This window comes from Phacochoerus africanus, chromosome 4, assembly GCF_016906955.1.
Source record: "Phacochoerus africanus isolate WHEZ1 chromosome 4, ROS_Pafr_v1, whole genome shotgun sequence".
In the NCBI taxonomy this organism is placed as follows: domain Eukaryota; kingdom Metazoa; phylum Chordata; class Mammalia; order Artiodactyla; family Suidae; genus Phacochoerus; species Phacochoerus africanus.
In genome coordinates, this window is record NC_062547.1 from 29,066,278 (window position 1) to 29,079,074 (window position 12,797).

The 12,797-nt window shown below is 37.7% G+C and overlaps 1 protein-coding gene across 8 annotated transcripts in view; it reads right to left on the minus strand.

Moving 5' to 3' along the window:
- Positions 1 to 1,014: 1,014 nt before the first annotated feature.
- Positions 1,015 to 12,797, minus strand: part of HIPK3 (homeodomain interacting protein kinase 3) — a 107,930-nt gene continuing 96,147 nt past the window's right edge. For 3 of the 8 annotated variants that reach the window (XM_047776041.1, XM_047776042.1, XM_047776043.1), the window contains 8 exons: positions 9,869 to 9,990; positions 9,481 to 9,605; positions 9,227 to 9,388; positions 8,422 to 8,718; positions 7,974 to 8,114; positions 6,700 to 6,935; positions 5,822 to 5,949; positions 1,015 to 4,961 (listed from right to left, as the gene is read on the minus strand). In XM_047776041.1, coding sequence (XP_047631997.1) covers positions 4,485 to 4,961; positions 5,822 to 5,949; positions 6,700 to 6,935; positions 7,974 to 8,114; positions 8,422 to 8,718; positions 9,227 to 9,388; positions 9,481 to 9,605; positions 9,869 to 9,990 — 1,688 coding nt within the window. In that variant the 3' untranslated portion in view covers positions 1,015 to 4,484. Of the gene's footprint in view, positions 4,962 to 5,821; positions 5,950 to 6,699; positions 6,936 to 7,973; positions 8,115 to 8,421; positions 8,719 to 9,007; positions 9,071 to 9,226; positions 9,389 to 9,480; positions 9,609 to 9,868; positions 9,991 to 12,797 lie in introns of all 8 variants that reach the window. The other 5 variants (XM_047776038.1, XM_047776039.1, XM_047776035.1 and 2 more) reach the window with 3 other exon arrangements.

A 12,797-nucleotide genomic window follows, 5' to 3' on the forward strand; every position in this document is an offset into this window, starting at 1 on the left:
TTACTTGCTGCCCCCTCTACCAGAAATACTCTTCCCCTGCATGGCTGACTAGCATTCGTCTTGTCACAACTCAAATGTCACCTTCTCACAGTGCCATCTCCTAGCACACACCCCACCCCCAGTCACTTAATCTTCATTCTACTTACCCTAACTAAACTTACTTTCTTTCCCTCCCACAAAAAAGGATCTATAAGAGAAAAAGAATTTTTGTTTTGCCCACTGATATATGCCTAGCAAACAGTGTTTGGAACATGGAAAATATTACATGACATACCTACTATGTGCCAGGCACTAGCTGAACGGTTTATATGTGTTGCTCAGCGTTTTTTTAATGTTTAGGGAAAAAATATTTTATATTCCTGGATCCATTTAAACAGATGAATATTTCCTAATATTTTCAAGAAGCCAACTTTACCTTTAAGTACGCTGCGAAATCTGGATTTCACCTATATGTAGGATCAGTGTTTTGGGCTAAATAGTCACATAATTTTGAACAACTCACAAGCAGAAGAATGACTAAATCAAAAGACACAAAAAATACAATGTGTGAGGATGTAAAGAAAGTAACTAGAACTCTCATACACGGCTGATGAGTATAAATTACTTTAACCACTTTGGAATCTTGCTTGTAACATCTAAAGCTGTGACACATCCGTATCCTCTATGACCCAGAAATTCCAGACCTACACATATACCCAAAGAAAAAGCCTATGTGTTCACCAAAAGGTATGAACAAAAATGTTTGGAGCAGCACTATTCCTAGAAGACAAAAAGGAGAAACAACTCAAACGTCTATCAACAAAACAGACAAATTAGTACACATGCACACAGGAATACTATACAGTAATGGGGATAACCGAACCACAACGACACACAACACGGCTATATCTTACAAACAAAATGTTCAACACAAAGAAGCCAGACACCAAAGTGCCCACACGTAATACACTTCAATTAAAACTTTACTGAGCGAGACTGAGAAGGTACTGGGGCAGAAAAAAAGTCAACAAGCTGTTTGCTGCAATATATATTTTTTAATTCAAAGTGAATCGACAGTAATACACCATAAATTCTTATTTTGACACTCACCAAAATAGTCACCTGGAAAACCCGCTTTTTGTGACAAAGTACAGAAGGCTTGGTCACATTTAAATCACTGAGAACTAGAGAGAAATACTATCGCAAACCGTAATAGACATTACATCCATAAAAATTTTCCCAGTCCTTATTGTAATATTGCACAGTGCAATTGCTACATGGCAAACTAGTGTAGCATAGAAGTAAAAGCAAAAACAAACAAACCAAAGAAAGAAAGCCACAAGTCTAAAATTGTTAAAACAGTTAACAGTTCAAACTTAGTAATCAAATCTATGTCATTGGGTTTATTAAAACAAATCTTTCTACACCTTGCAGTGTATGATTTAACTCTTACTTAACACAAACCAACTTTAAAATTAGTAGTAGAGATTTTTAAAATGAAAAAGTTTTGCTACTACAGTAACATATTTAAACACCCTGAAAGAAACAAACAAAATATCAGGCTATTTGATTAAAAATAATTTGCAAATTAAACTACTATGCAAATATGCAACTTGGAAGTCATGCAGTGTTTTATTTAAGAAAGCATTAAAACCAAAGAAAACTGGTAAAAATGGTTTTAAAGAGGGTATAAATCCAGATTCTTTTGTCAATATGCTAAATTTAGACCTTAGCAGGATCTTGAGCGGTTTTTCTCAATGTGTTTAAAACACATAAAAAGTCCATGATTAGAATCAGTTAAGAACAGTGTACTTAACTCAGGTATGCCTTTACCAAACAGGACTACTGTATTATGAAAACACTGAAGTTTACCATTTATTGTCAATTTAACAAGACATCTCAATCTTGGAATTGAAATACAGAAAACACAACATTTCAGGGTAGTAAACATGGCCCTGAACAAAAAGAAAACCACGCGCCAGTTTTGTATCTGGTACAAACATCAATCAATCCTTTGCATTTGGTGTTTCTGAAACATCCACTGCCAGCACTGATTCTTTTCCACCAAGTGAGCAGATACCAGGAATCTGCTGGACCAGATAAACAAAATTGTGTTTTTTGGAGGCTGTGGAGGGCAGCAATTCACTTATATAATGACTCCATAAGCTTACGATCTGTAAATAACCTTTTAAATTAATCTTAGGCTACTCCTTTTATGTGTAATATATATATTTCTATTTATATAAAATGCATAGAATTGATTACTAAAAACCACTGAAACTTGTGGGGAAAATTAAGTCCTTCATTTTCAGTGTGACTAAAAACGTACTGCTGGTTTTTATTTTATGATCTAATACTGTAATTTTTAAAATCAACTTCAGGCACATTTATTTCATTGATGATTATTAAATAAAACACTGCTTGTGTTAATGGAGTAAAGAAAAGTTTATCCATTATTAGCTTATTGTCAATGCCGTACTAGAGCTGTACTAGTGGTATGCAATTCATTTATCAAAGAAACGCTGTAAATCCAAAACATTTGGAAAGTTTTACACTCAAATGCTTTGTACTGTTTATTCCAGTAAATGGTATAAGATTATATTCCAGATTTTTAAAGAAAAAAAGTTAAGTCAAGCCTGCAAGATACAGCTTTCTCAAGTGTCTACATTGCCAGTATGAAAATAAAAAATTAAGTTACATTGATACATCCAAGTTTTTTTATATGCAGTGATGAGCACGAACATTAAGAGATAAAATACTGATGCAAATAACACACCCCAAAATAACATATGCAATTATTTTCCATCATTTACAATACAGTAGTTACAATGACACTCCAAACAGAAAAGCAAAGTAAAAAATCAAAACCCCAACTTCTATTTCATGTAATTAGACTTATACAGAAATTAGAAGGCTAAATAACAACTAGTTAATCACCTAATTCACAGCTATCTGAAGTGGCAATCGTTATATAGCAGCTTATCTATGATACATTCAAGATAAATGATACAATTTATTACTTGCCCATAAGCTAAAACACAGCCTGTTTAATACCTTCCTTTAAATTCCACCTCTACACTACAATATACTTGAGGTCTATGCAAAAAGTAGCTACCTTTTATATAGGAAATGGATGATTAAGTCTTTGGTGCTGTAAAAGCAACTTCATTTAAACATAACCACTACCACCACCAGGAAAAAAAAAAAAAGAAAGAGGGAAAAACCCAAGTCACACTTCCTAGGAAAAAAAAAGCATGTAATTTCTGTCCCTGACGGAATGTATTAAATAAGCAAACACCACCAACAAGCAAAACAAGTACTACAATGTAAAAATACTTAAAAAAAAAAACCCAACAAAACCCTCTTACATGCATAAATGAAAAATTGCACACAAAGAACTCACATCTTTTCAAGCTTCAATAGTAAATATTCTGCTACTATTTATTAAATACTGCATGGTTTGCCCAAGCTAGGATGAAACCACATCATGAATCAATGAGCATTTTGCAATTTCTTTCATTATCTACTCAAAGTCATGCCTATTGCATCTCTAAACATTTTATGAAATCCAATTATACAGCAAACACTCCCAAAATAAACTTAGATTGTATTGCAGTTTCACTTAACAGTATATAAAATGCTGTGTAGTGACAGATATCAACTATCCATTAGATACTGACTCAATTTTTCTGAAGCACTACTACCTGCTTGCTTTTCTTGAAGCTAGATCATTCTGAAAAATCAGACAGCAGAATTCAGCTATAGCAAACATGCTGCCCTCTTAGTAAGAAAAAAACAGCTACAACCTGAAATCATACCACACAAAACCAAAAATGAACATTACTCTATCAAAGAAAACTAAAGAGTAGGTCTGAATTTTAAGTGCTGCAGTCCTCAACATTTATATATAGTAATAACATTAACAACCTCAAATATTTAAGGCACTATGTGTGGGAACGGTTTACAATGCAGCTGAGATTATTAGAACAACATTTAAGAGCAAAGTCTAGGCAACATTTTGCCCATGCAAAGACACATGCAAATGTAAAGAACAATAGCTCAATTTCTTAGGTAAGTGACCCAACATTTATACACTAAGACACAGATAATACAATTCACTCGTATGCTGAATTTCTGACATATGTGCATCTGGTGCTCTAAGTCTGTACACAGAATGGCTTCCCAAATATGGACGTGTCTTGCACTAGTTAGAAGGCAATTTTATAAAAAATAGCAGGAGCAAAACTGGACTTCTGCTCCCATAAGTCACCTGTCTAGAGTTACTACATAAGAAGATAACATGACCAAAGACAAGTTATACCAAATGTGCAAAACACATTAAAAGTGAATTTTTTTTAAAGCTCAAAGTTGTTTAAATTGCACCCAAGTCTACATGATTCAAAAATAATTTTCTTGTGCCATGGCTAATATTTATTAAATACCATGTTTTATTTTTAATCAAATGTTTGTATCATTGAGCTTCCTCAATATACTCTTTTGCGTTTTCACATATATGGATACTGGCTGAGTTTGGTTGGACTCAATGGAAATCCAGTATATGCAGGTGATGCTGCAATGTAAGAATGTGGTGGGAAGATTGGTTTGTACTGAGTCTGATGAATGGTTGGGGATGGTAACAGACGGGGATTTATGCCCACTGGGACTTGGTGAACTATGCCACTGGGATGGGAGATATTGTAAGTTGGATGCTGTAACATAGGTCTTGAGGTACATGGAGAGGCTAAGAGGTGGGCCACTGGTGCAGCACTACTGAGGGTAGCTGATGATGGGTACGGAAGTAAAGTAGGCTGTCCTCCGAGGTGCGCGTTTCCAGCCAGATGGGCATGCACGGCTGTATGACCAGGACTTCCATGAGAAAGAGTGAATGGATTACTGGTAACACTAGTAGGGATATAAGCCTGCTGTCTTCGATGGCCGAAGTTTCCATTCCACTCTTGATGCCCAGATCCAAAGTGCTGAACCTATCCAAAAACAAAACAAAAGCACACAAAATGACTGAATACACATTTCACAAGTGAAAAAGAAAAAAGGGAAAGTGCAAGATATTCTGTGACTGGTAACCCACAGAGGAGATCTCAGACCTTAGTTTATATACTAAGTATAAATAGAGAAGAGGAAAATATCGATCGATTTTATTTATAAATATATATATATATCAGTATTAACATTTCAACATGTGTTACTGCACACCATTATAATATTAACATTGCCACTACTGCTGCTCGTACTATTGCTCTTCTCACTACTACTGATAGCTACCACTTATGGAGCACCCACTATATGTAAGGCTAACACTTTATGTACACAACGTTATTTAATTCTAAAACAACCCCACAATACAGCGATTATTCTCATTAACTGTGGTCCAGACTTGTTAAAGAGACCTGGCCAAGGTAATAGACACAGCATTTGGCGAAACCAGGATTTTCTTCACCCCCAAGTGAAATACAACTGCCAAGCACAGTACTGACTAGATAGAAAGCACTCGATAAAGGCATCTCTCAACATCACTACAACTAACAAATGAGAAATGCAGCCATCAATCCCTTGATGTGCATTCTGATTTAAAGGGTCTAAGAAAACAAACACACTAAAAAAAAAACTAGTTAAGAGAACCTAAGAACATAATCTTTCTGAAGAATTCCAGTTCTATGGAAAATCTGATAATCATCCTGTTATGAAGTCAGTTACTCTTAAGACACTTGGGAATAATGAAAAGGGAAAAGAATTATTAAGATTTAATACAGTTTGAGAATCTTCTCCCTCCAACTGAAAAACTGCTGAATTTGAATCCCAAAGACTCATAAATTCACAAACATACCTGACTGAAATTCAAATGCTGCTGCTGGAATGCTGATGTCAATTTTTGCTGACGATTACCTACTGCAGAAGGCTGGTTTAATCTTCCAGGAACAGATCGTCCTTTTATTAATGGCTGGCATATAGAATCTGGCAAGAACAAGATACTAGAGTAGCTGCTTTTTCCTTCTCATATAAAAATCAGATAGATCTTCAGATATTTTAGACAGCAGTGATTAAAATTAAATAAAAAGAAAAGATCTCATGGTTTCTAAGGACTGAATGATATTAAAAGATATTTTGTAGTTCCCGTCGTGGTGCAGCAGAAACGAATCTGACCAGGAACCATGAGGTTCCATGAGGTTGTGGGTTCGATCCCTGGCCTTGCTCAGTGGGTTAAGGATCCGGCATTGCCGTGAGCTGTGGTGTAGGTTGCAGAGGCGGCTCAGATCCTGAGTTGCTATGGCTGTGGCGTAGGCCAGCAGCTGTAGCTCCGATTCCACCCCTAGCCTGCAAATCTCCATATGCCACGGGTGCAGCCCTCAAAAGACAAAAAAAAAAAAAAAAAAAGACACCTCTTTTCTACAATGGAATTGGCAGGGTCAAGTTGGAAATTCATAGATGACTTTGGCTCTGATAATCCTAAATTAAGATCTTTTAAAGGACAATCAGGAGTTTCTACTGTGGTACAGTGGATTAAGAATCCAACTACAGTGGCTCAGGTTGCTGCAGAGGTACAAGTTTGATCCCCATACAACACAGCGGGTTAAGGATCCAGCATTGCTGCAGCTGTGGTGTAGGTCACAGCTGCAGCTTAGATTCAATCCTTGGCCTGGGAACTTCCATATGCCATTAAAGGAGTGGGGGCACAATCAGGAAAATAGAGAAAACTCAGTTTACCTGTGTTCACCATATGCTCATCGGCATTCAATCCATTTTCTAGTCCCATTGGTGGCACCACCACAGTACAAACAGCTGGTTTGGTTTCCGAGTCAGTAGAAGTTACCAGTTCTGTGTTTTGATGAGTGTCCTCCACAAAACTGCTCTCTGCAAATGGACTGTCATGTCCCGAAGAGTCTGATGTTGGAGAGCCATCCACAGTATCACAACCACTTTCCTGTTCTTCATCTGACATACTAGGACAAGAAAGCAGTTTTATGAACAATGTTTTTCAACGTTAAATCTAAAGTTAAATAATTTCCAGGCTCCAGCAAATTGACAAGAATCTTATTCAATTATTCCATATCTAATTACAACTTCTTCCTTGTCCAAAAACATCTTTTCATAGATTTCCTAGACTCTCACGTTAATTCCCTATTCAGACTGCTAACTCTGTCTGTCTAGAAACACCTTCCTGGCATATCATTTTCCCTCCTTTCCCTTTCCACTTGATCCTTGGTAGCAGTTCATAAAATCCCATTTTATAAATTACAGAAGATTTCATCACGACACTACACAAGCACTGTTCTGGATATCTGAAATGAAATGTACAAACATATAAGCATGCCACTTAGATATTTCTCATTAAATTCTAGTGAAATTTATGTCTTTAGTGGTAATTTGGGTCCTTTTAGCTAACCAGTTATCTGAAAGGTCTCTTCCACATCTCTGAAGGTGTAGCCAGAGTCTCTCTCCTATTTCTTTTCTCATCCTGACCCTTGATCCCTGGCCCCCTTTCCCTTCTTGGAATTTTCACAGCATTTGCTTTGTTTTTGTTTTTTAATTGGCCACACCCGCAGCATGTGGAAGCTCCCAGGACAGAGATCGAATCCGCATCCTCATACTAATACTAGGTCAGGTTCATAACCTGCTGAGCCACAATGGGAACTCCCAAAACATTCCTTTTTATTTCGCTAAAGTATATCCTTATTCCACATCCAAGTTACAGTAGTAGTCTGTGGAGCGAAAGTTGAGAATATGGCTTTCTCACCCACTTGAAAACAAATGATTCCTTCAAAATTGTTTATTAGTACCTCACTTTTTCCTGTTCCGTAATAATAAAAAAAATTACTACTTAAAACCTGAGTTTATCAAAAGGTGATCTAGTTCAACAACTATGATCCAGAGAGAAGCCCCTGTGGTAACAGCCAGATACTTAATACATTAACAACAACAAAAGAAATCATAGGCTTTTAGTAGACCTAAGATTTAAAATACACTGCTATTGAAGTTACCTGTTGGGTCTCTTGCAAGGAGATGGGCTGGACTGCCCTGAGGAGCTGGTGCTCAGAGTACTGTCAGGACTACTTAATGAACACATCCGATCGATATTCAAAGTGCTCTGGCAAGCTTCACAATCAAGATTACCCTTACATCTAGTAAAAGAGGGAAGGGAAAAAAAAGGTCAAAAATGAGAGCATACTCCCCAAGCAGCCAAAATTTACATAATTTAGTTAAGGATATGAAACAAGTAACCTACAATGACAAACATCTAAAGCTCGTAAACAAAAGAAAAATGCTATCATAATCATGCTAAGTATTATTCAGGAAGTTTACACAGTTTCGGACACAGACAAACAATACATCACAAAGCTTTTCTCTTTTTTTCGTACGGCACCGGAGGGCGCCATCATCACTCCTGAAGGATGCAACCGATCACAGGAAACTGCTTTTGGCACTTACTCTCTGAGTGAATGTCTCTGCGATGTCTCTTCCTCATCAGTGTCGCTGCTAATGGTGATCACACTCACCGCAGGACTTGGGGAGTCAGCGATGATGATAGTTTGCCGCTGTTTATCTGAAACTAATGCATCAGAGTCCTGCCTGATTGATGTTTCACAGCAATTTCTTGCCTCTCCTTCTGAGTCATGATTGTCCTGTGTTTCAATACAACTTACTTCCTCGACATCTTTTCCATTTACTATCTTTGGAGAAATAAATGCTGATTGTGGGTTATTTGTATTCTGCAAAGAATTACTCCTGCAATCAAAGGAACAATGAGTCATTTTTATAAGCAAAATGTATACATGACATTTTTCTAAGATAGCCTGTTATAATGAACAATGTGAATCTTCACTCATTCAAGATTATACATAACACAACTAATATATAGATCATGAGTCTGTGATATATAAAATATCTAGAAATATCAGCATAGGTTGCATTTACATATATTCAAATAGTTTGTTGGTAAATGTGATATGAGTGTCTAGAATTGTCTAACATTATAGGTATTAATAAATCAAAAGGGCAATAAAGACAATCTTACCAACTGAAAGCATTTATTTCCTCTCTTCCTGGCTCCCATTCCATTAGTTTTACCAAAATACCTCTGAGAAATTGAGAAGGGAGCTGGCTTAGTGTTTGTAACAAAGCTATCAAAGAGGTCATTTTGAATACAACAGAGTGACCCTTTGGTGTACATGCAAAATTTATTTTAATGATTAATTTTCAAAATGCAGAGGAAAATTAAAATATGAATACCAACCTGTTCTGGCACAGTTTATTTTTCTTGGTAGTGGCAGGCTGAGGCCAGACAACATGTGCGATGCCCACGCTAATTGGCTGAGGGGCCGATAAAGTGATCTGATTGGTTAGAAGAGGTTGTGGCATCACTGAACTATAATGATTGCTGTGTGAAATCATTTTCCTAGGGAGAAAATTTTTAAAAATTGAATTCCTACTTGACCAAGATCTATCTTGCAAACTATTCGCAAAGAAGTACTTTTGTTTTTAACTTACCCCCAGTCTCCGAGCCTTTGTGAACCAGCCACACCCTCAGAAGCTAATGTAGTAGTGGCAGGAGCCATAGGTGTTACCTGTTGCCAGGCAGGCACCAGCATCTGCTGTGTTCTACCAGACCAGGTCTGCTGGAGCAAAACGAAACAAAAGAAAAACTAGTAAGTTACAAGTAACTCATCATTACTACAGCTTAAAATAAAAAATAAAGTAACAATAATCTAATAATTATGAAAGTTAAAGTCAACAACCTTTAAGGATCAAATTCCCATCCAGGTCATTTTCACTGTTTCCAAGAGCACAAGCTAATATACTACCAGCAGATTAGGGCCTCTACTTGAGTATGGGGGTCGGGACAGCACATATGCCAATATGGTGCATTATTACCAACCTGAGAAAGAACTCCAGGTCGAATCTGTAGTGGCTGCACGGCTGGGGCCTGAGTTACAAGGGGAACTGTATTATCCACCCTTATTGAATAACTAGTGGGTTTACCATGTGTTGCAGGAATACCTATGAAAACAGAAAAAGAGTAATTCTCAAATAAAAGAAAAAACTTTTCACTGAATTAACGTATACAACTTTTAAATTTATGAACTATGGAAAAAAATTCCCTGCATAAAATTTTCATAATTCTAACAAAGCAGTCTACTGGAAAATTGAGATACTTTATCTACCTTGTGGTACATCATTCTAAAAATTATTATAAAGCTACACGTTCTACCATTTTATTTATTTTTTTTTTGTCGTTGTTGTTGTTGTTGTTGTTGTTGTTGCTATTTCTTGGGCTGCTCCCGCGGCATATGGAGGTTCCCAGGCTAGGGGTCGAATCGGAGCTATAGCCACCAGCCTACGCCAGAGCCAGGCAACGCTGGATCCGAGCCGCGTCTGCAACCTACACCACAGCTCACGGCAACGCCGGATCGTTAACCCACCGAGCAAGGGCAGGGACCGAACCCGCAACCTCATGGTTCCTAGTCGGATTCGTTAACCACTGCGCCACGATGGGAACTCCATGTTCTACCATTTTAAAATGCATAGAGTTGAATTGTTTATTGTTTTTGAAACCTCCCATGCCTCTTAAAGCTTGCTACTGTAGCTTTATTTTCTCTTTCAAATAGTTCTGTCACTGATAAAAGACATGGAGGAGTTCTCGTCATGGCATAGCAGAAAAGAATCCCACTAGGAACCATGAGGTTACGGGCTCGATCCCTGGCCTGGCAAAGTGGGTTAAGGATCTGGCGTTGCTGTGAGCTGTGGTGTAGGTCACAGAAGTGGCTCGGATGCCATGTTGCTGTTGCTATGGCGTAGGCTGGTGACTACAGCTCTGATTCGACCCCTAGCCTGGGAACCTCCATGTGCCGTGGGAGCAGCCCTAGAAAAGGCAAAAAGACAAAAACAAACAAACAAACAAAAAACCCTTTCTGCCTAATATGATGATATAACTAAGCTTTGATCAATGTGGTTTAATCTAGTATTATTTCTAGTAGGGAGCTGCTGGAACTCTAGGACAAACATGTTCCATTTTGCTTGCCCTCTAGGAAAATTAGAAAGCAGGGTCATTAACAATGTTAATTCTGTTACTATGTCTGCATCATATATTGCAAAAGCACCTTGCAAATATTAAGTTTTATGGTATTAAACTTTAAGAGAGTAAAGCATTGTGGCTTTTGCAGTAGGCCAGCAGCTACGGCTCTGATTGGACCTCTAGCCCGGGAACTTCCATATGCCACGAATGCGGACCTTAAAAAAAAAAAAAGACAGTTCTAGTACAACGAGGAAAATTTTGCTAGAATGCATTTGATTCTAAAATAGAAGTTTTCATCCGGAAAGGATGAATAACTAGCTTTTCAGATTGCCAAATAATGTCAAGTGCTTATTTAGTATATACAACCTATACTCAGGTTTGTTAAGTAAAAGCTTGTTGAAGTCTTTTATACTTAAAAATGGTGCAATATGAGGGTTGTGGCATCTAAACATTTATACCTACATATTATATCTATAGTATCTAAAATACATGCAATTCATGATGAATATAACACTGTAGCTTCAAAGTAAAAATTTTTAAGTGAAAGACAACAGACTAAAAATACAAACTCTAACAGTACCGTAACTGCTACCCAATAATCATTTCATTTGTTTTGGGTTTTTTCTTTTTTTGTCTTTTTAGGGCTGTACCTGCGGCATATGGAAGTTCCCAGACTAGAGGCTGAACTGGAGCTGCAGCTGCCTACCTACGCCACAGCCACAGCACCATCAGATCTGAGCAGCATCTGCAACCTAAATCACTGCAGCTCACAGCAATGCCAGATTCTTTTTTTTTTTTTTTTTGTCTTTTTTGCTATTTCTTGGGCCGCTCCCGCGGCATATGGAGGTTCCCAGGCTAGGGGTCGAATCGGAGCTGTAGCCACCAGCCTACGCCAGAGCCACAGCAACAAGGGATCCGAGCCACATCTGCAACCTACACCACAGCTCACAGCAACGCCGGATCGTTAACCCACTGAGCAAGGGCAGGGACTGAACCCGCAACCTCATGGTTCCTAGTCGGATTCGTTAACCACTGCGCCACTACGGGAACTCCAGCAATGCCAGATTCTTAAACCACTAAGCGAGGCCAGGGACTGAACCTGTGTCCTTACAGATTCTAGTCAGGTTCGTTACTGCTGAGCCATGACGGGAACTCCCCAATAATCATTTTAAAATGTTTCTTCAACATTTGGCACATGGATTGGCACACCATGACATAAAGGGGTAAGAAGACCAATACTGGGACTTTCTACAGAGACGCTAAAGTAGACTGGAGGGGACACTTTCGTTTCTAAGCAAATACTATACTAAAATAAGAAACAATGAGACAACATATTATAGAGCCTGCCTGTGGCTGCAACTACACCTGTTAGCTCAATAAAAATATTTCACTTTTCTATTAATTCTAAAACTACTCTTCTTGACACTTAATGAGTTACTAAGTCATTTGATAAAAAAATCTTTTAATTGTTATCTTTGCTATGAACCACTCGCAGTTGTTGTTAACATATGAACAGAAAGGTTACTAACCTTTTATTAATTATAAGCCACATAAAAATCTCATTGAATGTTTTAAGAATGCTGCTCAATCAAGTTACTGATTTTGGTACACAGAAAAGATTGTCCATGGGTCACTGTCAAGGTAACAGACCAAAGCTACCCTGGTAGAACTGAAGTGGCTAAAGAGGTGCCAGGTTTTCATACCTCTCATTACAAGTCAAGCAAGTCAACAAACATATTCTTGGTGCTGTGTTAGACACTGTGGGGGATACTGAAATAAATACTTTAAAAAG